This window comes from Nothoprocta perdicaria, unplaced genomic scaffold (genome assembly GCF_003342845.1).
Source record: "Nothoprocta perdicaria isolate Ctin4 unplaced genomic scaffold, notPer1 scaffold_4, whole genome shotgun sequence".
NCBI lineage: Eukaryota > Metazoa > Chordata > Aves > Tinamiformes > Tinamidae > Nothoprocta > Nothoprocta perdicaria.
In genome coordinates this window covers 8,460,193-8,486,294 of record NW_020455643.1, presented here as the reverse complement: position 1 = coordinate 8,486,294, position 26,102 = coordinate 8,460,193, and the positions used below count along the sequence as shown (strand labels likewise).

General features: G+C 44.2%; 1 protein-coding gene across 3 annotated transcripts in view; it reads right to left on the bottom strand.

Annotated features, from left to right (window-relative positions):
- Positions 1 to 22,695, bottom strand: part of ABCC5 (ATP binding cassette subfamily C member 5) — a 44,971-nt gene extending 22,276 nt beyond the window's left edge. Inside the window, exons 1-11 of one of the 3 annotated variants that reach the window (XM_026045171.1) lie at positions 22,633 to 22,680; positions 21,392 to 21,566; positions 10,651 to 10,672; positions 10,515 to 10,620; positions 10,113 to 10,268; positions 9,465 to 9,612; positions 4,661 to 4,894; positions 4,379 to 4,552; positions 2,813 to 2,960; positions 2,170 to 2,318; positions 1,439 to 1,546 (exon numbers count right to left, since the gene is read on the bottom strand). In XM_026045171.1, coding sequence (XP_025900956.1) covers positions 1,439 to 1,546; positions 2,170 to 2,318; positions 2,813 to 2,960; positions 4,379 to 4,552; positions 4,661 to 4,894; positions 9,465 to 9,612; positions 10,113 to 10,268; positions 10,515 to 10,620; positions 10,651 to 10,672; positions 21,392 to 21,520 — 1,374 coding nt within the window. In that variant the 5' untranslated portion in view covers positions 21,521 to 21,566; positions 22,633 to 22,680. Of the gene's footprint in view, positions 1 to 1,438; positions 1,547 to 2,169; positions 2,319 to 2,812; positions 2,961 to 4,378; positions 4,553 to 4,660; positions 4,895 to 9,464; positions 9,613 to 10,112; positions 10,269 to 10,514; positions 10,673 to 21,391; positions 21,567 to 22,632 lie in introns of all 3 variants that reach the window. The other 2 variants (XM_026045172.1, XM_026045170.1) reach the window with 2 other exon arrangements.
- Positions 22,696 to 26,102: the final 3,407 nt, after the last annotated feature.

Here is a 26,102-nt window from a genome sequence, read left to right as displayed (position 1 = left end):
CTAATACTGTTTGCAACTCTGATTTTCCAGGCACAAAACAYGTGGCTTGGAAAGTGGAGGTCACTAGGAGGGAAAGCCAGTGACTTGCCCTGCACACTGGCTCATTGCAGGAGTTGCAATGACTTCCTCCAGCCCCCTGCGGAAGGGCTGTATTTCTTGCTGGGAAAAGGTAATCTGATTTGGATGATCCTAGATTGCATGACAATAATAGACCATTAGGCCCATCGTATCCTGTTCTCCACCACATCCATCAATTTTCACAATCAACAGATTAGGAGAAGATTTCACACAATTACAAAATAAAAATCATTAAAAACTAAATCAAATAAAAAGTGTTTGCAATTACAGAAGTGTCAAGTTCCAGTCTTAATCTTGTGATTGCTACGCCTGAATCATATACCCATAAGAAAGCTCATACACATCTACAGAACCAGAAGCCAGTTAGGTTTGTGACATTACAGCATCCCCACTTTGTGTTACACTCCCTAAACAAATTTCTCTTTCCAGTSTTAAACACTTTCACCTCTTCCCCCTCCTCCAAAACTCTCCCGATCCAGTTACATTGAAAGGAGTTTTGAAAGCAATGGGCTCTCTCAATCATTCTGCAGATCCTGTTTCTTTCATATTCAAATATGTTTCAAAAATTCCTTACATGGAATTCATATACCAGGCAATGTTTATATGTATTAGTTAATATCCTATTGGGAAATACCCCTGCAATGCACTATTACCTCCAAGAGGAGGCAAAATAAACGCCCATTCTCTGTTCTTTGCTAAGTATACATAGTATACATTTATTCATAAGGACTAAAGAACAAAATAGGAGCACTTGTGTCATCTGGACTGTACTTTTCCACCCTAGATTTTGTTCAGTTGAATCATCATTGCATAATATTCATCTAAGGGGTTGGAATTTTAGGCACTCCATCAACACTGAATACACCAAACCACTGTTTTTCATGACAAACAAAACACTACACTCACTATCCTAACCATGCAAAGCCTGCCAATATGATACATGTGATATGTCCAAGATGGGTTTCACTGCTGAAATACATAATTTAGTTGCAGGTATGCTGTGCCTTTATTTTTTTTTTTTTTGAAGATGGTGTTAAAAGAGTCTAAGAATTATTATTCTGTGAGCCAGTATTCCATCTAGCCCAGTATCCCATTTCTAACAGGGGTCAACCTCAAAACCTTGCAATCACTAAATGAGAATATCTTGCTTTGTAGTGTCATTACCTTAAACCTTTAACATTCCTAGACTGGATTTGTACCCCTTTTGCAGGATAACTATACCTGGAGTTTTAAGTGTAATGAAAAAGAACTCTTCAGACATTAAAACAGAATTGGCTTTAAGGTGTCCCCTTAGTGTCCTTTATACACATGCAACATTTCATACAGATARATAAAAGCACAAGGCCAAAGGACTGCTTACCTTAAATCTGTCAACAGACACAGATGCCTCAGACAGAGACTTCACTGAAAAGGGTGTTACTTTTAGAGCAAAAGTCATTGAATTAAAGACAGTGACCACTGTGAATGCCTAAAAACAAGACAAGAAAATCATATTTGGATGCAATATACCCACTAGCAATTCCAACCTTCTAAAGGCACAGAGCAGCAATTCAAAGTCATAGGAAAAAGAAAACACAATTCAAAAGCAGCAGATCCCTGTGACACTTTCCCCAGTGCTAACAGATCAAGACAAACATGTTTCAAAATGTCATCAGTGTTTACAGGTCCACTGAAAACGGCAGACAGCAAAATTCTGCTTTAGCCTATGACTTTTGCAAGCCTGTGCTCCAATCCCATCAACTCCCAGAGAGACACAGTTCTGTGCTGTTTGCATCCAAACACATCGTAACGCAGAAATCCCTGTGTCCAATTGAAAGAGCCACCAGGAAGGCTGGTTCATATTCAGCTCAAAACCTGTCCTGGGGAAGGCCAAGGCTCAAACAACATTTAGAAAGCTTGGGKTTTTTTTGGCTCAAAATGCAACAGTACATCTACTGTTGTCACATCCATTAGATGTTCAATTTTGTGAGCCAGGTCAGGAGCAAAGAACATGCTAAGGAGATCGCATGTATCTTTCTTGCAGCTTAACAGAAAAGCAACCATAATTATCTTGTAAAGAATATTTTCAAYATTGACAAGCTCACCAGTTACCTGAGCTGCTGTAAGATCGTAGCCAAGGATCATATGGACAGAAAACGTCACCACACTGGCAATAACTACAACTATGGGAGCCACACCCACAGTGATGCTCTGGAAGTAGCCTGCACGCTCTAAGATTTTACGTTCTTCCTCCCGAATTTCTAGAAATATAAATAGGGGCACCACGTTTGAAGTAGGACTCAGAGGAGTACATACACAGCAGACACTATCCACAGCACTASAAACACCAAACGAGGTCTAACTTTATGCTTCAGCATTTACCACATTACATATTTCCCTGTAAGAATCACAGTTACGGGGAGGCAAATATAATTGTCTGTAAATTTCCATAAAAATACAAGTCTTTTTACTTTTATCAAAAATAGGAGATCACACATTTAAATGACTTAAAAATAGAATAAAATTTTTAAAATAGAGCAAAGTTTCAAACATTATTATGCTAGAAGGTGAAGCTTCAGAAACAGGACTGTTCTTCCAACCCATCAGGCATGGGAGAAACAGGGAGCTTGAGGGATGGCTGTGCTATTACACTCCATTTGCATCAACATCTCTGGTCCTAAGCTAGGAAGATGCACCAGGACATTAGGCAATGGAGCATTTGTACAAAAGGGGAACAGAGGTTTTACCAACTCACTTTGAACATTCTGAGAAAACGCTTTGACCCAGGCATACATTTTAATGAACTTAATGTAATTAAGGACTTCATTCATCTTCTGCACACGCTCATCTGTTGTTGCTACACATTTTCTTCTGAAATAAGCTGTGAGGCGCGATACAAACATCTGAAACGAAGCATCACCACAAAACATTAGCAGCAACTCTGAAATGGCAACTACAGAGTCCTCCTCACTACCAGGAAAAGCAAACTGATTCTGAAACAGGATTTCAGCTATGGGCCAAAAGGCAGTCATTTTGATATAAGCAGCAGGATAAAAGTGCTCTTCATATCCTCCCACAACACCTGCACTGAACACTAAGATCATGACAGGAAATTTAAATGAAAATGGTGAAAATAAAGCAATGGGCTTTTATCATTAATATTGAATGGTTATGATACTAGGTCTTTAAAGTTTCTGAAGTACAAAAACTATAAACACGACAACCTCAAGACAAACTAAATTAGCCCTCAACCAAATGGTCACTAAAACCCCCTTCAATCAACCGTTTAACCTGATCCTACACTAGGCATAAAAAAGGGCTAGAGTTTGCACAGCCAGGTCAAGTTTTGTAACATGCCAGTGCTAGGAAAGTGTGAAAACAATATTAACACCTCTAGTAATCTAAAAAGAAACAGTCGTTCATATGTTCCTAGGTATTTTTAGTCACACTTCTCTAAAATCCCAAAAGAACACACTTTATTAGTAAGTTTTCTGCTCTTTGCCACCTCTTCAATTCCCCTTCAACACAAAAAGATTGCTGAGAACAACTGAAGAACATAATGAAACACTACCCATTCTCATTACTTTGTGGGTTTTCTTGGGGGTTTTTTTGGGGTTTTTTTGGGGTTTTTTTTTTTTTTTTTTTTTTTTTTGGGTTTTTTTTGGGGGGGGGAGCAGGCAGGGGGCAGTTGGAGAGGAAGGATATAATTATATAATTCCCAATGTTCTCACCCTTACTGTTCACAGATTAATCAGACTGAAGAGGACTTCAAAGTATTCCACCTCTTTGCTCTTTTAAACTAGAGTTTCTGTAAACACTAACAAATATTCAGCAGCCTAAAAAGATTTGGGCTCAAGCCCAGCCCATTTCACAGTTCAGCAGAGGCAGCAGTATCTAAACCAAGAATACTCTCCCTAACAGGCGCTCTTGGGCATCTTTTGTTGAATTCAGGAGTGGTTTGTTCTTGTGTGAAACACGTACCCTCTCCCCGCTTTATACAACCTGAACATCTTCCGTCTCCCCAGACTCAACTGCAAATACTGGAGTTTTCCTCATTTCACAGTGTAACCTAGCTACTCATATTTATCTTCAAGCCCAAGCTATTCACTTTCCTACTTCCATTTTCTAATTCACTTTACCACTTTTCAATTTCAGGTTTCCAGATTTCTGCTTTTTATGCCGTCTTTGGGAACARCTTCAATATCATGCAGCGCCATAAATAGGGTTAACCTAGCACTTTTCAACAGCCGTTCAAGACTATACAGGTCTAAACTAAGAAAAATGAAGCATTCAAATAATCATTGAATTTTCTTCAACTCACCATTGCTGGGTAGAAAAGGATGAAAACAGCAGAACCCAAGAAGCCTGTTGGACCCAGGATGATCACATTATAAACCATTCCCAAAATGGCCACAATAGGGCCCCCAGCCAACAAACTGCCAACCGCTGCAGCTTCAAACATCCTTTGACCATCATTGGAGCATACATTTATGAGCTGAAAAATACGCATACAGTATTTAGATTTAGGATGCAGCTCATCCTCAAAGGAATGCCCTGCATATTTCTCTTCATCCAGCCATTTCCAAGAGATACTGTGGCTTACCTCTCCAAGAGACTTCTCCTTGATATTTTTCAGCTTGAGAATTTTCTTAAAGGCCATGGTCAAGATAGCTCCACGCAGTCTAACCCCCGTGCGGTAATTTAAAGCCCAAGTTAGTGCAAGGGACCAGGATCGCACAATTTCCGTCATAAAGATGCCAAAAACTAAAAACAAGCTGTACTGCAGGTTGGACTCACTCTGCTGTGTATATTCCAAGAGATGTTTCACCACGAAGGCCTACAGGAAGAAATGCAAACTCGCATGAACACCCATCATCTCAGAGGACCATGCAACAACTTTATGTTAAGTTAGAAATAGGCTACTTTGCTTTAAAAGAGCCATTTGAAATAGAAAGTTTCTTCTTTCTAGAAGTAAAAGATGTCAATAAAAGGAGTACTGTAACACAAAGCCCTGCTGAGAGCCAAGCACTGAGGCAAATTCAGTAAGTAAAGTTTAATTTGGAACCACATTTCTGGCAGAACACTTCTAATCTTCCATGTCTTCTAACTTAACATAAATCTGTCAATTAGCTGAAAGCAATGCATTATTATATAGAAGAGTTTTAAGATATAGGTTGCTACTTATACGTCTGAGAACATTAAGAGACATTCCTTTATACGGTATTAAGACCTTTTTTATTTTATCTTTGGTTTGCTTCAAACGTGCTTATTTGATAAAAAGGAACAATGTACCTACAGTTGTAGTGGGGAAGAGTGAGAAGGACATTTGCAAAACATTCCTGGAAATAAACATCAGCAGTTTAATAGTAAAGAAAAATCAAGCAGAAAGCACAAGGTACGCAATGCCATAAATCATTGGGGAAGAGGGAAAAAGAAAAAGGAAAAAAAAATTAACCATTCACTCCCTCCCCACCCCATCTCCCTCCAAAACCATAAACATTTTACCTCAGGAATCACATTTCAAACATCACCTGCAGAAAGATGGTAGCCCCCAAACCACCGATTCCCACTTGCAGCTCTTTGTGGTCCAACAACACAATATAGCGTTATATAAGTCAAAATCACCAACAATATAAATACTATTGACTGAGGAATAACAAGCTTTTATTTGAAATAAAGTGCCATCTTCAAACGGTAACATCTCACAAACACCGTACAAAAGATAAAGCATTATTATATAAACATACAATCTGCACATACAGGATAGTTATAAAAGGCTAGTATCTAACAATCAATCTTAGCCTCAAAAACAAACTAGATTTGAAACTACACACAAAAAAATTGGCAGATACAAAACCAGAACGAATATGTGTTTCTGAAGTCCAAAAGGAAGTCAAACTTGCAGATGCCAGTGGAGGGTTCCAAGGTTGCACAGATACTGAAATCTGGTTTAAAAGTATGTTACGAGTAAGGCTTCCCAGATAACAAAAGGAGATTTCCTAGGGAGCTTTTCAATAAATTATGCTTTAAGATGCTTGTGCTTATGATAAGCTAATACAAAGTGGAGAATTTCCTTCGCCCACAACGAAAACAGAAAAAAAATCTGAGACCAAAGAAAATATTCTAGAAGCCTTTCAAAGTCCATTGAAGTCCTCTTGGCTAAACCAGGTTTTGCAAATAAGAGTTCTCTACAGTATGAAGAGAGAGGAAAGAAACAAAACCCTGCTAATTCAGCAAAGGTACCAATAGCTAGAGCCCAGCACCAAGTAACAGGAAAAAAAAATGAGATAAAATTCATCTCTTCTGAGGAAAGTAAGTCTGCGTGTCAGAACCAAGGAAACATGCTGTGAATAATTTTGATCTTTCATTTTCGCAGGTGTGAATTAAAGCCAGATGTCCATGAGGTTCTAGAGTGGCCACTGAGAAAATTTACACATTGGTCCCTGACCAAATGTGAGGAGCTCACATCCACACACCTACTGCATTCCAGCTTTATCTTTACTTGGATTTAGTTTTCCATGCACTGKTTAGACCACAACTGCATACAGTTGGCTTGCAGTTACTAAGAAGGCTACTGACTTCTTTTTCCATCATTATTCAATCCAACATATGCAACTGAGTCACTGAGCAGTGGGGTGAAAATGCCCCTTTTTCCTCATGAGCTGTAACTCAGCATGGTCGCAGACTGCAAGCACTTTCTCGCACACCACAGCATTGCTGAAAGTCTCCAAGAGAGGATGTATAAAGATAGCAGATGTTTCCTGGGGTCTCATTCCTCTCAAAACTTTAGTGCAATTTTTTTCAGCACTATTTTATAGAATCACCATTCTCCAGTGATGAAATAGAGACCAGCTTACATTATACTTTTTTTTTTTTCTTCTCCAGAAGAAAAGAGAGGAAACAGCAAAATTAAAGAATTTTGAAAAGGGAGGGGGAAAGAAGTCGCACAGAGTTAACATTTACATCTGAGAACATCGTTTGAATTCAAACTAATTTAATGAAAAAAATCCAGCACAAAGTTCTTTACAAAACAAATTACAGTATAAATCATTTTCAAACTAAAGGGGAGAAAAGAATGTGTGTGGCTATCACCGTGGTAGTCGGTACTAGCTGCTCGGCTGTTTTAAGCATTCCCATGGAATAAACATTACCTTACCTTTGCTCTTGGCGGCGGCTCTGCCCAGCAGGACTGCCTCACTCTGACGCAGAAAACAGCCATCCTGGAAATTCTAAAGAACAGCTTCTGTCACTGGTCCCACTGCAGCGTCCCCGTCGCAGCCAGCGCCCGCGGCGGGCTGCGACTGGAGCCAACTGGCAAAGCGGGCAACTTATCTCCAGCAGCCGACCACCCCCCTGACCGAATTGTCACGCTGTGCTCCCCTGAGATAGCAAGGTTCCCCGTCTCCCAAACTGGAAGACTGGCTCTGAACAGTTGCTAACAGGTACGGTGTTCAAACCTGGAGTTCAACTGACTGTGTTTAGTGAGTTAAACTGTTCAGTGAATCAAGAACTTGGTTGCTCCTCAACTCAAATGTGAAAGTTTTGGTAGCTGGTTAACTGGCAGCAAATATCACTGAAGATAAATACTATCTCACTCTACTAGTACAGTCTGATGGTTATTACAGGACAGTCTGACACAGGCAGCTATATTCACCAGGCTATAGGTTGAGACACTACGCCAGACACATCATTTATCAAAATAAAAAGCARAAGATCCTTGAAGGAGCTGTCTGATATGAAAACACAGAGACAGGATGTCTGCAACAGCTCCCTCCCAGCTATAACCATCACAGTGCTCATTCACAAAGCCACAGCTGCAGGCTGGCGCTCCAAGGTCATAAAAACTCTACTCAAAATTTGAACCAAGTTTAACAAAGTGCTTAACTCAATTTTGATCGTTTCAAGTCAAATCAAGTGCTTTTCCTGGACTCCCTTTTCACCTTCAGGTGACTGGAAGGCAGCAGCAATGCAGGAAAGCACGGATATGTCAGAGGAGACAGCGCAGGCACAGCACAGCGTGCCGGTTCGGAACACGAGGAGGGGTGGTACAGGCTCATTTTTCATGCCAAATCATGGAACCAAAAAGACATGGTTCTTCAGTGAGAAAGTATAAGGTTGCCTGTAAATAGGCAAGGGCCTATAGRTAATTTCAAATCACCCAAATCAGGCATCAATAGCAACCTCAGTTCCCAATCTAGCCAAGTTTTTCAACTCCTTCTCCCCCACCATTTAGCAGTTTGGTTGTGACAGATTGAGGAAATCACTCTAAAGAAATTAGGGGCAACCCTGCTGCAAGTTCCCTGCTAAAGATAAAAGCAGCTACTAAAGCCCTGCAGTGAAACAATGACAGAAGCTCTTCTTGGGGAAAGCTAGTGCTGTTAAAAACTTAATCATGACTTATTGTTAATTAATAAAGTATGTTCAGATGTTTTATAAATAATAAACTACTATAAATTATTTCTGTGAAAACAGGACCACAAAAACATTTATTGTYATTCATATTACATGAAACAAACTTTAAAAAAGAGGTTTAAAAAGCAGAACATTTTTATAAGAAATATATAAGCAGTAAAACATTTTACAAAGACATTTCACCTAACAGTGCACCCAAGTGTACTTACCCAAGAAATGAACCTTCAGCTTACCAGCACACTGAAACGTGTACTACAAGCAGTAATATTGGTCCTACTCCTCAAGGGAAATGTGCAGAGAATAAATTTAGTCAAAATTGCAACTGCAAATCTGCACAGTATGTGCAACAAACAGGTGACAAAAATGGCGTGAATGTCAAGTCCCATATGTTGTATCTTCATTACAACCCATGGCAACAAACAGCAGCAGTTCCTAGAGGCAACTCCGTACCTAACACTGCTACTTGGAACCTCTCTGACCATTCTCTGGAGGATCAGTACAGACTATCCACAGATTTCTTGAGACCTGCTTACATATGTTTTAATTAACGCGCTAATAAAATTGTTTGGTTCCACTTCTTGAAGACTGTGCTATTAATGCCAATAATCTTAGTGTTTTACCATACTCAAATACAAAATAAATTTACAAAAGCAAAAAGAAAACAGAAAAGATCTCCATGGAAGAGTTTTATGCAAAAAAGACCTGGTAAAGAACTTTAAACTAAACCCAAAACCAAAGAGAAAACACAAGCATACATTTATTCCAAGATATCTAAACTTCCCCTCCCTTCCCCAACAATGTGGCCTCAGTATTCAGCAACTGATCCAGCAGTTGTAGGAAAGCTATCTTGGATTATAGACTCTGGAATTTTGCCCCACCAGAATTTCTAACTACTCAAAACATTTAAGTGACTCTGCATGAAATTTTAATATCACACATTTGGGCATGAAATGGAGCCCCCTGGGGTTGCTAAAAAAAGGATGGATATTACTTACTGGTCCACTAAAACCTGCGAGCTGCGTGATCATCAGACACACTATGGAAATGATGAGCCTGGTGCGGCAGAAAACCCACACAACCCTCCGGAGAGAAGCGTCATCGGGTCCAGTTTCTTTCAGTTCTTCCTGCCACAACCTCTCCAGCCTAAAGAAAACACAAGTCCTCTTGGTAAAAATCTTTAGCCAATGTTAAGAGGTACAAACTCACAGGCATTTGCTCTGATATTTCCAAGCACTTCCTAGCTAAGAGCAACAGAAATCACTAGATTTCAAAAGAAATAAATACATAGTTCACTCTACAAGTTAAAGAGAAGAATTTCCATCTTGAAATCTTTATGTTGTGTTATTTCTTCCTAAGAAGGGAATGAAAAAATGGAATGCTTTTGGCTTTGCAGAGAGTCGTTTTTGCCATTTTAACCCATTAACTTAATGGCCAACTTTCTTCTCCAAGCTGGCAGAAGTCAAAGCCTAAGAAAAATTCTCATTAGTCATTAGCAGATCAGTCTAATTTAATGAGATATGGCTGTTCCTAATGGAGAACAAAACTAAGAAATCAGTGATGCTTTTCTAGACCAATACTGTACGTATGAACATATTTATATATAAAAGGAAATAAAAGAATAAGATGGACCAACACTTCTCTACCTTCTACAGTTGACATCTGAAGACTCATGTCTTGACAAAGACCACACATCATCCATAAACAATTCCCCTTTTTTGTATGCTTTGTGGGCCAAAGGAGTGAGCCAGGAGAAAGTCATGCAGGAGAAAAGCCCAGCGTTATCAACAGGGTGCGGGTGTCTAAAAGAAAAGATAAATCAAAAACACAAAAAAACACTGACAAATGAAGATGGAAATAGTATCGTAACCCCCCAAGAAAATCAAAATCTTCTACAATTAAAGGTACCTAAAGTTCCACCTGACCTATGGAAGTTGCACTTGCTAAATAAATGGTAATGTTTTCAGTGTTAGAAACCTAGAGCTGCGATCTTACTCTGGACTGGTTTGGAACACAGACATTGCATCAGTTCTTCAGCTGAGACTCACTTGGAAGTCGTCCGTATGGGCTTCAGCGCATTCAGGCCATGGTGGTACTTGCCCTTGGGCTGCTCTTCGTCGAGCATCCTCAGCTGGGAGTGCACGGAGGTGTCCAGGGGGAGGCCCTCTGCGCGAGCCGCCGCTTCCAAGGCATCCTGGCATTCCACCTGCGTTCACGGGAGAGACACCAGAGATCAAAACTCTACTTGAAAAACAAAACTCCTGACGGCTGCAGCTTCAGAGCCCTTAATGCTGTAAATCACTGCAACAGTCAGCAGTGTTTAAACATCTTTGAGGACAGGCAAAGACATGGAAGGCACTACAGATCTGCTTTAGATTGCTGTTTGTGGAACAAATTAATGCCAGCCAGGACCGCAGCGGCACAGTCAACGGAGAAGTGGATAGACCAGCCTAGGCTCGTCTGTCAAGTTTCGGATATTGCCGCAGGACAAAATGTTTCAGGGAAAGGAAACACAACAGAGGAAAATTATGAAACCAAGTGTCTTATGATGGCAACTCTTCATAAATGCAGAAGTCAGACTGGCCTATGCCCTAAAGTTAAGGCATCCGTTCTTGAGCAACTTAAACTCTCTTGGCATAATTCAGATATTCATGAGCATAGAAATCCAAATTACTTTCAGAATGCTATAGAATATGGCCTGAAAAAATGCTTGGATTAGATCAAAATATAAATCCATATCATGCAGAAGAGGTTTTGGTTTTTTTGTTTTTTTTTTTTGTTTTTTTTTAATCATGTTTGGTGCTTTTTCCCTAAGGAAAGGGAAAGGAAGCAAAGGCAAGGATTTTTTTTTCTGCTTCCAGTGATACTTCTCAATGGCTCAGTAATTTCATTAGTAAGTATTTAAAAGGCAAACTGCAACTCAGGAGAGCTTTTCCACAGCCCCAAAACAATGCAGATTTTAAATTTTAACAACAGAAAGAAAACAGCAACGAGAGGGAGAAGCAAAAATGCTGGATAATTCAAATAAATATTGAATAAATATTGAAATATTCATATAAATAAAGCAAAAGCCAGAAGTGACAAAGCTATGTGAAGATACGAGCTTGCKACCTACACCCGCAGAGGGCCCAGCACTGCTTCTCACAGCTCAATGGACCATTTATTGCAGTGTTGTCTGTTATATTCTAGCGCTTGCAAACTAAGCTACTTTGTGGACAAGCCCAATTCTGACTTTAAAAAACATTCCTGGCTGTCTCACGCAAATAGATCCAGTATTTACTCTTGTTAGTTGCCTTACTAGAACAAGGTTATTTTATTCCTCTGAAAAGAGCAACTGTAACTACCTTGTTGTTTCCCTTAAACACAATAACCACAGAGCACTAACTGCTGTCAGCAAGCATTCAGTTCCTAAGCTCTCATTACGTTTTTTTCCCTCCCACAGAAATGCCACCATTTATCTGAGACTCAGCTCATCCTATGTTAACATCTAAGCACACAGCATATTAAGCCACCAACTAGCTTTCACTCCTGGGAAGAACAAGAACAGGAAACTGATAATAGCTTTAATCTGTTCTTGGCTTAAATGAAGTACTTAAGTATTGCCTAAGCTCGTCATTAGCGAGCCATGGTCCTTGTCTCAGAAAACTTTAACTATCTAAAACTAAAGCCRGGATTACAAAAGAAGACAGCAGAGTAACAGGAAAACAAATGAACGTAACAACGATGATACATGAAGTGACTCAGAAATGTGCAATAACTTGAAGGCTGAATTGAACATAAATTAAATGAGAAATCCTTTAATCACTCACCGAGGGCAGTAACTTCTTACTAAATCTAAGTTAAGCAGCATACAGGACCAGCCAAAGATGTCTCTAAGGACTTGGCTTGGAGTAAAAGGTTTTGCAGCAACCACTGCTCTCCTGAGCACAGGATCCAGCCGAGCCCACGGCYGACCGTGCTGCCCGCCCGGAGCCGGGCAGACCTGCCCATTGCCAACAAGGAGCCCTGCCACCCGCTRCTCCCAGAATGACCACCTTTCAGAGCAGAGCTACCAGCTCCTACTACAATAAGGTCCTACGCCCCCAAAAAGGCCTACAACAAGGGCCATGGGCAGGGAAGAAGCTTGTGCTGCTGCCATAGAGAAATGTCCCTCCCTTCTACGAAATGGAGGGATGACAAAACCCTCCCAACATCTTTTATCACAATTGCCTTGCCTACAGGCAATAAATTGATCGTATTGACAACGCTAATACTGTCACTGAGACACACCATAAGAAAAAGACCGGGCAAGAGGAGGAAAAACAGTTCAAGGGCAAGCTGAGAGAAATGCCCATACAAGCAGACACAAGTACCAGCYGCACAACCTATCACCAAGGTCAGGGCAGAGGGCCAAGAAACTACATGAAATCCAGCAGAGCTACAAAGCTGTCCATTTTACAAGATGCCAAAGAGAAGCAAGAGAATCACCAGGAAGATTAGGTGAGCAGGCAACCAGACCTCATAGGAGGTTATAGATATGGATAAAACACCATCTTTCCACACAGTCAGCAGTGTCATATTTGAGACAGCAACCAATAACAGTAACTTACTGATGGGTATTCCGAGCACAGGACAGCCTGTAGCACCAGACAGGCCCAGAGGCCAAGCGCAACACACTTTCTTCCCGCCTCTGCCTCTTGAGGAGCAAAGGAGGGATCCCTGTGCACGCCAAGAGCCCAATCCCACCCACCAGCCAACTGCAGCCTCATCCACAAGGCAGAACATCTCCCAGGCCTARAGTAATCAGCATCAAAATGAGGAGATCTACCTTCTTCCCCACAACACATAGGAAACTAGGAGAGACACGTGAAGTCTTTTGCTAGCCCTTACAACTGATATAGAAAAGCTGCTACAGTTGATTTAATACAACAAAAAGTTACAACCCCCTTTAGATRATGAAAGCCAATTTGGACACTGCTGCAGAATGGGAACTCCCATCCCTTATTTGCACAGCAGGGCTTATCAGGCTTCACTCCTACATTCAAGGTCCTGGTATGAGGAGGCAAAGGGGGAAACTAGTACATCAGAGCAGAAGAATTCAATAGGAGGGTATGCGGCAAGGAGTGAAATTAGATATTCAGTCCTTCTTGTCAGTGCTTAAGATGTGGGGCTAAACAGTCCTTRAAGAAATAAAGCCTGTTAATTACAAGATTGGAGTTTCAAAAAAAATAGTAATTAGCTTTCATAGGCGGGGGAAGAACAGGATCCACGGTTCCATTTAGCCTCAAGATAATTAAAAACAGCAYACAAGTCCAAGAAGCACTTTGAAATTTTAATTGCATCCTTTTCACCAGATTTTTTTCTGGCTCTCCCAAGGCACATCCACACTTGAAAGGGGTTTCAATGCACCGTTTTTGCAGGTAGCAGAGGTGATCCCTAGGTCTCTGGTGTCCAGATTTCTAAGTGACCRAATCCTAGAGAATGTAGAAAGGATGTGTGTAGGTCTGCAGCTCCCAGCATGGTCAGGGCTGCACCTGCCTGCTGAAGCAAGTGTAGTTGTGCTCCACCRAGTCTCCTCACAGTGGATTCAATGCAGTGTACTTTATAAAAGCAGTAATAAGGAACTTCGCAGCATTAGATTCCCAGTCTTTCCTAACATCCTGAATKGGCTCATCCTCTGTTCAGGACTCATTTGTTTTATTATTCATCCCTTCCAGCTGCCTCACTAAAGCAAAGGCAGGAAGTAGCAGGCTAAGACGCTGAGGGGGCACAGAGGGAACCATTCAGCCTTTAGACACTTGCCTGCATTGATGGCCCTGTGCAGGCAGCATCGCCGAGTTCCCACAGTACAAAGTCACAGCAACTACCACACAGCTTTACATTCCTTGGGGTTACAGCTACAGCTTCCAGAACAGCTGCAACAAACCACATTGGGAAATTAGGGCCTCTGTGTTCTTTTGCCTTCTCAGGAGTGGGTATCAATGAAAACTCATGTCTCTATTGCCTTCCTAGCTTTTGGCACAGAAAAAGCAGCTCTTCACCAAAGCCAGAGACAAATGCAGCTGTGCTATATTCCTCTTAGGTGGAAAAGCTCATCAGCTCTTCATCTGTGTGCCAACTTGCCATAAGAGCTCTGAGATTCAGCCTAAAAACAGTCATTCGCTCCAAGTTACATGTAGCCTCATTAGAGGAGAGCTTTGCAGTTGCTCATTTCCAAGCTAGAATTATGGCATCCGAGTCACTTTTGAAGCTAACCGGGGCTTATACATCCTCACATTAGAGCAGAAGTCTCCAGTGTCGCTTGGCACTGATACCTTTGCTGAGCTTGTAGAGCCTTGATATTATTGTGACAGACCCAAATGTTCTAGCAAGGCSAGCTGTAGACTGAGCACTTCAGGGCACAGAGCCTTGCTGAGGACAAGCACGGTACCAGCTTCACCCAGGAACACTGCTCATTTGGCCTTGCCCTCAAGCTCTGGCAAGAATAGCTCACCTTGATGCTAATTTTCAGCTCTTCCCTGGCAAAGCCACTTACCCACACAATCCAAGAAACACAGGGCTTTGCTCAGCATCTTTTAGGATTTTTTTTTCCCCCAGTAGCTGCTGTGTATGTATCTGATCAGCAGAGCTGTGCACCAAATCAGCATCTGATACACATGGATCATGTCCTCTCTTGTGCACTAACACTAGTATATGATCAGGTAATTAAAGGATATGGCATTTATTCTGCAGAGGTGGGGTTGTATACTTTATCCAGGACATGAGCTACAGTTTGTATACACTAGCAGTGGAGTAACAGCAGACCCCTTTGGAATGAGAAAAATAGGCTCTGACCAGAAAGCTGGAAGACTGAACTCTTCACTAAGCAGACCATAGACTGGCAGAGCACAGGCTGAGGATTTGGCTCCTGGCTTGCTCGTGTGTTATCCCAGCCTACATGCCAATGACTGTAGGATGCTGGAGGCATTCACTCAGGCCATACTGAGCTTGGTCATAGCAGAAGACATACATGTTAATTTAATACCTCAGAAATATCTAAAGATTCTTTAAAATGCAGATTCTGTGGAATGGAACACAGGCAGGGATCTTTCAGTCAGTTAACCCTCCGACTTTGAGGGGAGCTTTTAGAACTTGGCAGGCAGATGGATATGTCCTGTTCTCAGCTGAGAAGCAGAGGTAAACACAAGCAGCAGGGTAGAGATAACATCACTGCTTCAAAAATCATTAGAATTATCATGAAACATTAACCAACAACCAAAGTGCTTTGGTGTCAAGTTAGTGTGTACTTCAGTAGCAGTGGCAGAAGTCTAACTGGAAACAGTTAATACAACCTGACAGAACATGATTCTAATTAAGGTTGCAGGCTTAGTTCTTTAGTCATATCGTGGAATTAATCTCTAGCCAGTAGCATGTACCTTTGCTTTCCCATGCTTCAGTGATTCAGAAAATATATCTTTGAATATAATTGTACTATTAACTGTTGACATCATGGATTTTAAAATTTGATTTCCATTTAATAGCTWACAAATATTAACTTTTTAGAAAAATACATCTTCAGTATGTAAGTCCTTCACTTAGTCTAACAAAATCAGGAAGGCAAATTCTAAGTATCTTATCTCACTGAAAATTCTCAATGAAACCAATAGAAGTTGAAATCCAGAGGAAAGTTTATGAAGCAATAAAGTAACAGCTGAGGTTTGAACTTTAGATCATGTTAAAGCTCCTGAGCATACAAGCTCATATGGCTGCACTGTGTACTTACCTCAAGCATTTATTAGAGGAATATATAGTTGTAAACCAAAGCAAAAGTGCTGATGAARGCAGAAGGATGCCTGCCTTTCTAGTAGTCAAATGTGGCATACCACCCAAATYCACAAAAGGAAATTCTGTAACTTTAGCACAGGTACATACACCATATATCATTTCTAAGTGCTATCAGAGCAGTTTGGTCATTGAAACTGGATTTGAAGCATGCTATCCTGCTGATTGCTTTACCCATTTGTCCTTGTCTGCTTCAAGATGGGAATGTGAAATACTCCCATTCTAACCTTCCTTTACCTATAAAGTCTTGCCTCGTTTACTTTTTTCTTTAATTCTCCTCTGCCATATCCCCTTCTCAGCACAATATATTTTTTGACATTTCTTCCCACAAGTATCCAGGAGCGGTCTGTGCCCCCAGCCATTTCCCTTTGTCCAAGGGCCCAGCCTACTGGCATTTCCCTGTGCAGATGATCACCCATTTGAAGTGATCTGAGGTGGTGTACCCTGCAGGAAAGCCAYTCCTCTGAAGAGAGGCATCCAGAATGGCCAGTCCCCCTGTTCCCTGGAAGTTTAGCACAATACACCTGCCATCTACCATACTACAGGTAGAGACACCTAAGAAGGTGAAGACTTCAGTGCAGTTAAAGAAACTGTACAGGCTGCAGCATGCTTTGTTCTTATTGAATATATACCAGCTACTCACTGTTCAGTTAAARCTTTATCCATGAAGGGAACAAGGACATGCAGCACCTCTTAGACAATATCAACAGAATTGATATAGCCAGGGATACCGGAAGGTAGTAGGGAATTTGTGGAAAAGGTTTGATGCACCTCCTCTGTATGCATGGTCTGTTGTTAACAGAAAATAGATCCTCAAGCTGCAAAGTTTAGCYGTAGACATGCAGGTAGGATGGCAGCAATTGCAAGCCTGCACTGAAGTGCAGTCACTTCATTCCAGCAGCAATAGCTCACTGCTAAATACCACATCTATTCAGAACTAACTGTTTGGAGCATATTATTTGTGAATTTGTACCCTCACACTTAATTCAGAGTTTATAATTAAGAATGAAGTTCAAGAGCATTGCTTAAAATGAGAATAAGCTTCTTCATCTTGCTTTTAATTTTATGGGGAGGAGCAAAACACCCATTTGCCTGCTGTTCCAACAAGTGAACATTTGCAGAGGCCTGTATTTAAAAAGCACCTATCCCCAAAGCCACTTTCAGAACAAATTATTTCCTTTCTTCATCTGTCATTTTATAGGAGATTTCATGGACACAATGGGGTCTGCTCGTTTCCTCAGGGCACACCACCTCCATTAGAGGAAGAAATAAATGCAATTATTTCAGTTATAACTTTAAAAGCATGCCAAGAACCAAGAATCCTAAAGGCATAAGTAGATACTAGTATTTGAAAATATCCTTTAGTTTCTTCACCAGAAAGAACAGCTTTTAATAAAGCTTACTGCATATAGTGATAAGCAGCAAGTACACCTAGAAGTTATCTCCATTTAGAAGATAAGCGCTTCTACAAACACTAAGTCCAATTACGCACTATTGTGCACTGGGCAGGGGTACCTAATATTTTAACTACATCAGGATCTCTTCAAAGACCTAAAAAAAACAATAAGAACACACCAGAAACATGCGTGAATATTTATTCACAAGGAGAAAAACAGTTTCTTGAAATTTCAGTCCCAAAGTATCCCACTATTTCAGAGATTCAAATTTCCATAGCAACATTCATATTAGATACCAGGAAATGCTGGATTAGACCTACTTATACTGCACCATGATTTGAACTGTGTCTTCATGAATCCTGTTTTTCAAAGTAGCACTCTAGGGCCACAACTGAGGCCACAAAGGCTCAAAGCAGCTGAGCTCCAAAGATAAAAATAACAAGTTCCTTCTTCAATAAGGGTCACAAAGTCAAGCTTTTTTGGACAAGAACCCTGCACAACAGTAAAGAGGTTTCAGAACAGAGACTGAAGTTAAACTAAACCTTTGTGAGATAAAGGAATACATAGAAGTAGCCCTGGGGCCTTGGATCAGCAGTACAAGTCTTTCATCCATAAAAATCCAGCTTAGAACATCAACCAGTGTCTTCCATTTCCATTCAGGAAACATGCATAAAAATACTGTAATAAAGTTCCCTGCTATGGCCTGTAAGTCATGTTACTGACTGGTCAAAAGCACTTGTTGCCCTACTAGAAGTCACCACCCATGCTGGCCATTAACCAGTGTTCCCTGATTAACAGAGGCTGCAGACTCCTCTATGCTCTTCACTGGGAACTCTGCAGATCTACCTCCTTCCACAGGAGACAAAAGCAACACTGGCAAGGCCAYCACACGTGGGTTTATTGCAACAGTCTCATATAACCAAGACCTGAAAGTGGGCATGAAAGAGCCTTACCTACTCGCAGCAGTATTTTGTCATAAGCAATAGAGAATGTGCTTACAAACACCATTGTGGTCAAGCTAGTTCAAAACCAAAGCCATATTTCTCAACACCCCTCCCTTAAGCTTGGGAGTCCTAAAAGCTCTTTTGGTGGCACACCAGCTTCAGTTGCTTAAAGAACAGCACCACCATAACCTGGCTTCTTTGTATTTGAGCAGTTGTGACCCCCTCTTTCCTATCAGCCCTCCCTGGTGTTATCACCAGCTGTTATCAGAACTAACATATGCCCAAGAAACTAACTCAGGAACTTGACTTGACCTCCAGTTCAATGAAAGTTTTAGTAGTAAAAGACATAGCCACTTCCTCCTTTAAAGGGTTGGTTTTCTTAACAGATAAGCTGAAGCTTCCACCCTTGTTACAAGACAGGGAGAAAGGAACAGGCAAAGGTTAAGCCTTATGAAACAAGCCTTTACTTACCTTTGTTACCAGAAGAACAAAACACACTAAGACATGAGGCCAATAATGCYGCTGCAGCTTATTTCAACTAAAAAGATGCTTGGTATACAAAACAAGGGCAAGCATGCAATCTAGATAAAAGGAGCTGTCTTTATAACACCTTATTTAACCTCCATATTCTGCAAGTATTCTGCAAGTTAGCAGGATTTAATCTAACATACAGCRAGCTCAGTACTGTTTATAGTTTGCATACATCTCAGCTATAAAGTTAGTGGAAAAATACAGATGTTTTTCATGCTAAAGTTAACTCAGCATTAACATATTGAACTAGATTACTAATAAGTGCCCAGAACTGATGTCAGAATCAGTTGATTCCATTAATATGTTCCTCTAATCAAAATGATCAAGGCACTTACAGTTCCAGGTAAAGGTGGAAAAAAACATGTCCTTGCACCAGTAATTCAAATACTGCAGAATCCCTGTTTCTCAGGGACCTCAATTACCTGGACCTACTACCCAGCAAACACAGGCATTAAGTCTATGAACAAATGTAGAAGGGAAAGTAGGACCACTGCAACCCACGGTGAATTTGACCTGATGTTACTCAAATTTGAGTCTTCATGCCATGCTAGACATTGCAGGGTTTAGCTTTATTCCAGCCTTTGGAGGAAAAAAAGCTGGTTTCATTTCATTCTTGTAAAAGACTCAGGTAAAAAGACACTATGAGGACTACAGTCAAGTTCCACAATTTTGTCCTCAGAAACGATGCCAGGCATCAATACAGTGATGCAGAGCAGCATCATGCTACAATTACTGTGCGACTCCACTCCTGCTGCTTGAAAAAACACAGCAGCTCACCAATGGCATCGCTGTTGTCACCAGCAATTTGACAGACCTTCTCCCACAGGATGATGTGGGCTGCACCGTGAGCCAATTACATTAACATAAATGCTGGGAAGAAGCTGTGCCACGACTCCAGAGGGTTCCCAATCCAGCACCAGCGTCTGCTTTAATGCAGTCAGATGCTCTGCCTCCCCCAAACACCATCAGCAATAGACTGCTGAGTCATAGAGCCCTGGAGGGATGCTAGGAGCTGCAGGGCCTGCAGGTACAGCCTGCATTCAGGCTGCTGCAGACCCAAACCACTCCAGCAGCCTCCTGAGAGCAAAGCAGCACTGCTAGCCCACATTAAAGGCACCTGGCAAACACCAACCACCTTCAGGCTTATCTTGTTTCACTGGGGGCTTTAATTAGAGTACTTTGTATTTCAGTTTCCAGTAAAAGGCAGCAATACCGATGTCTAAAAACATTCACAATTCCATGTAAATAAGGAGAGTTTTCCCCACTTCCAACCCCCATTTAGAAGAGCTGTCACAAATGATCTATACCAGCATTTTCACAGGCTCCCTGTCATCTCACAGAAATTCAGACATAAGGAGGATTACCTTTTAGTTTGTCTTCAAGATATTCTACTCTAACTTAGTAAGGAAACTTACTTTAAAATCAGAACAGGAAGGAAAATATTTCAAAGCGTAAATAGTCAAAGCAGCTACTATTCTTAACCACCTTGAACTGGTGCAGAGCCAAGGTTACTAGCTCCAGACCATATGTTTCCTCAGTGTAGGGTCTCCATTTACTTATTTCAGCATCTATATTCACCTTACAGCATTTAAGTGCTAGTACTTGCAGTACTCAGCTCGCTAATATTTGCATTCTGTTTGGGGAGAAAGAGCTTTAAAAGTAACAATTGCCAGAGCAATGCCATACCAGCTCCCAGACAGTGCTTAYTGCAAAACCAGCTCTCAAGATTAAACTACAAGTGACTGTGAGAGCACCACAGCATACTARGCATACAGATGCACAAGAAAGTATTCACCACATTCTTTTTCCTCTAGGAGGAAAATAATCTTGAGCAATAAACTAGACATCTGCCTCAAAAAATACAACCCTGTACAAAACAGAACATCTTTTCATTTGCCAACATTGAATGGCGCATGATTAGATTTGAGCTTCGCAGTGGTTTTACTTGGTTGTCATCATTCTTTTAAATACAAGACCTTACATTTTCTTGTATTCTAATCAAGATCTGGACACTAGGAACAGCTTGTTTTTACTAAAAAGCCCTTACATTTAGAAGTATAAAATGCTTAGTAAATGCCCAGTTTAGCTACTAGAACTACAGCACCCCTTGGAATGACCTCTTAAGGGCAAGAGAGAATATTCATCATTGACCTTCAAGGTAACAAATCTTTCCTGAGCTGGCACAGCAAAAAYGCACTGCTGCATGTAGCTTAATAAAGAGAGACAGTAAAAACAATGAAAAAGTGAACTGACCTTGTGTTTAGCATGCTGAAATTTTGACCCTTCCTGCTCTTCATGCTGCACCGAGCTGGCTCTCTCCCTCACATTTCTATACCCAGGACTGGGTATAATGTACTCTTTTCCTATGTCGATGTCTTTCATCTTCTGTAAACGCCAGGGTTTGCACGTGTATTTTCACTTTGAAGATCTGAAAAAAAAACAATTCATTGAATCCTATATCCAACACCAGTTATTTTAGTCAGCTATTTTAAAAGCTTTTTTCAAGCAAGAAAGCAGTTGTAAAGAAACTGGCACACCAATAMTATAAAATACCACTCTGGAATCTTACAGAAAACTCCAGCTTCCCCTGAACTAGTTTAAATGCACCCTGAGGCGACAAGGGAGTACAATGATTTTCAATGCACCAGAACGTAGCGTCTCACTCCCCCACTCCCTGGAACTCTTAAAATATGATTATGCAACATGGCAGATAGAATTAACACCTAGAACGAGTTAAAACTTTAAGAAACTTCCAATTTGGAAGATCAAATCCTTGGGAATCTGTATATCCAACTGTATTATCAATGTGTATATCCAACTGACTGTGCATATCCAACAGTATTCCAGTGGAAAGTTTTGCAGAATAGAGATCTCTGGAGATACCACAGCCTGGTCAAATTAGTCATTCTATATGTATTCTGCAGAGGGAAAAAAGCCTCTGTAAGTTGACTCATTCACTCCCCAAGTTTGAGCTCGCCTCATGCAGGTACAGGCATGGGAAGGAGCCATCACATCCTAGGTACTGCAGATTCTCCGCAACCTATCAAATCCTCCAAAAGGTTGGGAGGGGAGGGAAAAAAAAGGAAAAGAGTCCCAAAAGAAGCATTACCTCACCTGGCAGCGTCGTGTTTTATAGCGCTGCTTTCTGCCACCTGCCTTAAACCCGCCCCACGGCAGAAGCCCCCGCCTAGGCCCTTGGCCAGACCCCGCTGCCGCCTTCCGCCGCCGCACAGCGGCCAGGGCGCCGGGGAGGGGCCCGGCACGAGCCCCCGGCCCGCGGACGCTGCGGCTCGGGGCCGCTGTGCCCGGCCGGCCCCGCACGCCGCCTGCGGCCGGAGCGCGCCGGGCCCCGCCGCAAGCACGGGGCGACCCCCCGAGCCCCCCGGGGAGCGAGGCGGGGGGGGCCTCGGCGCGCGGCCCCCGGGGTGTGGGGGACGAAGGCCGCCCCCCGGCGGCGCCACGGCCCCCCGCACGCACAAAGGCCCCGCGCTCACCTCCGCCCGCCGGCTGCCCCGCTGCGGCTCTCGCACTCAGCGGCCGCGCAGCCGAACAACATGGCTTATAGCGGTCCCGGCGCCGCCACGGCGCCTGCGCGGCGCGGGCCCGGCCGCAGCCCCCGCGCGGCGCCTCACGGGAAGTGTAGTCCGGCGCGGCTCCCGCCCCCCACAAGGGGGCGGCGCCAGAACGACATGTCCCAGAAGCCCCCGCAAGGGGCCGCTTGCCCCCTCCGCAGGCACCGCCCCTTCTCGCCGCGCCTGCCGCAGCGTGGGGGGTCTGGAACGTTCGCCGCGGGCCGGCGCGAGCGGCGGGCGGGGCGGGGCGGGGCGGGGCGCGGGGGGCAATGCGGCGGGGCGCGCGGCCGGGGAGCGCGGGGCAGGGCCGTGCAAGGCAGGACCGTGCAAGGCAGGGCCGTGCAATGCAGTGCAAGGCAGTGCAATGCAGTGCAGTGCAATGCAGGGCTGTGCAATGCAGTGCAAGGCAGTGCAATACAGTGCAGTGCAAGGCAATGCAGTGCAAGGCAATGCAGTGCAAGGCAATGCAATGCAAGGCAATGCAAGGCGCTGCAATGCAGCGCAACGCCGCGCAACGCACAGCGGTGCAACGCGGTGCTGTGCCGGGTGGCGGGCACAGCACGGGACCCGGGCTGTCCCTTGCTGCACCCCTCCTGCAGCGCTGGGCCTGCCTGCAGAAGGATGGCGGAGAGGGAGAGTGATGGTCCCGTGTCCCCTCCGTGTGGCACCAGTCCCGATGTGGCCACATGTCTCCCACAGTGACAGTGAGRCAAGAGCGGCCGAGGGGCCACCCCAAGCCGAGAGGAGGCAGCATGAGGCAGCCCAGGCCCCGGGGAAGCTCAGAGGAGCGGGAAATGCATCGCGGCCGCGCTTCCCGTCACACAGGGTCATAAATATCCCTATGAGCCCCTGCGCTGCGGCTGCTCGCCTGCTGCAATTCCCTTCCTTGTCCTCATTTGACATCCTGCTGCCACCAGCCCGCCTCGGCTGCTGCCGTCTTAGCGGTTTATGTAACAAGTGCCGGTTCGTGCAGCTGCCGCTCCCTGTCGGCACCCGCCGCGGGGGCTGATCCCATGGGAARGCGGGAACGGACGCAGGTCAATATGGGAGATGGGGATAAAGCTGGGCCCGGGACAAGTGCCGAGGGTGGCAGTGCAAGTGAAGCCTGGCATCACTGCGCGGCAGTGACCCAAGGACACCCCTACGACACCCGAGGATCCCGTCAGGATCCTCGCGTCAGGATCCTCTGACCCACGCAGCTACGCATCCTGCCGCCCCACTTCTGGCACAGCAGGAGCTGGTGACACTGGTGATGCTGTAATATTTGGGGACAACACAACTGCAAAACAGCAGTCAGAGAAGCAGAGCCTGACCCAGTGATGGGCAGCCAAGTGCACGCGGCTTTTTGTGTTTTTCTATTCCCCCAAACTACAAACTCAGCAATTTCAGGCTGTTTCGGCTGAAATTTTATTTGGGAGAAAAGCTGCAAGGTGCATTTTATCCTTTCCGCATTCTGCATCCTAGCAGAGGGTTGATGTTTGAGACAGAAGCCAGGAGGCATTTTGGGACAGTCATTAAACAGATGTCTGCATGAGACACACTGGAGTGCAGGGGTAAATAAACATCCAGTGACCGAGCAAAAGAGTTGAATAGCGCCATCAAACAGGACCAATCAAAAGTTAAACAGCAAAATCAAACAGGACAAAGTGTGGCTGATGTGGAGATTTAAACAGRGTTAAAGCTTTCAAATGAATCACTTCTATTGCGTTTGAGGGCGCTGACCTGAACTCACCGTGAGCAAAACACCCCAGGGGTCTGCGGCCCCCGGGCCACGGGAGCAGCCAGGGCTGCTCCGCAGAAGCGGGTCCCTGTGATCCGGTGACATGTCCATGTCCCCAAGCTCTGCCTCACGTGCCCAAAGGGAGGGACGGATCTGAACTCCCGCTGGCCTGGAGAATGTGTTCAGAAGATAAGCGGCGAGTGTTGTYCGAGCGGCGCCCCTGCCTCCGCTTGCGCTGTCCTCCGTTCCAGTGGCGCGGGAGCCGAGCCCGTGGCAAGGGAGGCCGCGAGCATGGGCTGCTGCCAGGCGATGCRCGGGTGGCCCTGGGGATGGGCTGCTGCACACGGCCATGGGCAGCGTCTTCACACCCCTATTCGGTCGCAGGGCTGCTGGAGGAGAAGCCCAAGTGAGCCCTGCTCCCCTGAGCTGCCTCCTGCAGCCTTTGCGCCAGAGGATGTAAATGTCCTGGTGCCACCAACAAGCAGAGCTGCAGCTTCGGCTCCAGTGGCAGCAGCCCATGCTTTTAGTGCTGGAAGTCCTAGATTCATCCCTGTGGGATGGCAGCTGTTACGTAAACAGGGCTGGTGCAAGATTAAAACTTTCCCTGATTCAAGATCTGGGATTTGCTGCAATCAGCGCTGAACCACGGTAAAAAAAAAGCRTAGCCACGCCAAAGGGCCGATGGTATTTTCCACACCAAGGCAGCGACGCTTCCTAGGGATGTGGAGAATCCACTTCCCTCTGCCTCGAAGCCTGGACAAGGGATCAGAAGCAAAGCTTCAGACAGCTCTATTTGAGCTTCGCTSGAGCCATCAGGTCCCATAACCGAGTGCCGCTGCATTGCCCAGGAAAAACAGGCTCAGCCAGTGGCAGCGACCGTCCTTATTTCAGTCAGCGTTTCGGTCAGACCTGAGAACCTCAGATACACCTGTGGTGAGCGCTTCATCCCTCCCTCCGCGCTGCAGCTCCTCTCCTGGACACGTCACATGGAGAGGACATGTTCTTCCTTCCTCCTGCCCCACTGGGATGCTCCGTCCGCGCTGCCGGAGCCTGTGTTTTCTGCATGAGCTTCCCGCACTCAGCCCTTCCCGGGGAGCGCGCTGGCAGCTCTTACGCTTGCTGGTTTTTGCTCCCTTGCTGATCAGAGCTCTCAGCCACAAAGTGCAGAACTCATAAATTAGTTGGACGGCTCAAGGAAAACTCACATGACCCCAAATTCAGCCTGCAGCACTGCAAACCTTGACAGGTCCCAAAACAGGGAGGTCTGGAGGGGCCACACTTGTCAGGACACACACAGTGCTCTGTGCCAGCACGAGGATGGTGGCTCTCCCTTCGTGCTGTCCCACCAGTCCTCATCCGGGACACCACGCACACAGTATCACACACTTTTGGTGCCTGCKCAGCTCCAACCAGGTGCAGCTGTACAGAAAGAGGCTTGCAGGACCAGAGAGCGAAAGACCCAGAGACACAACCCAACCCATTCCTGGATCCCAGCGCTATCCTTTGCGCTGCACTGATTGCCGGGGCAGGGGATCCCTTGGGGACCTCCCCATGAACATCTCCCTTTGCAGCACGGATGTTCTCCGGGCTCCTGCCCTTGTGTTAGTGTCCCCGCAGTGTGACTGCAGGTGACTCACGCGGACGTTCCGGCTTTTTGCTGCTTCGGTGCTGA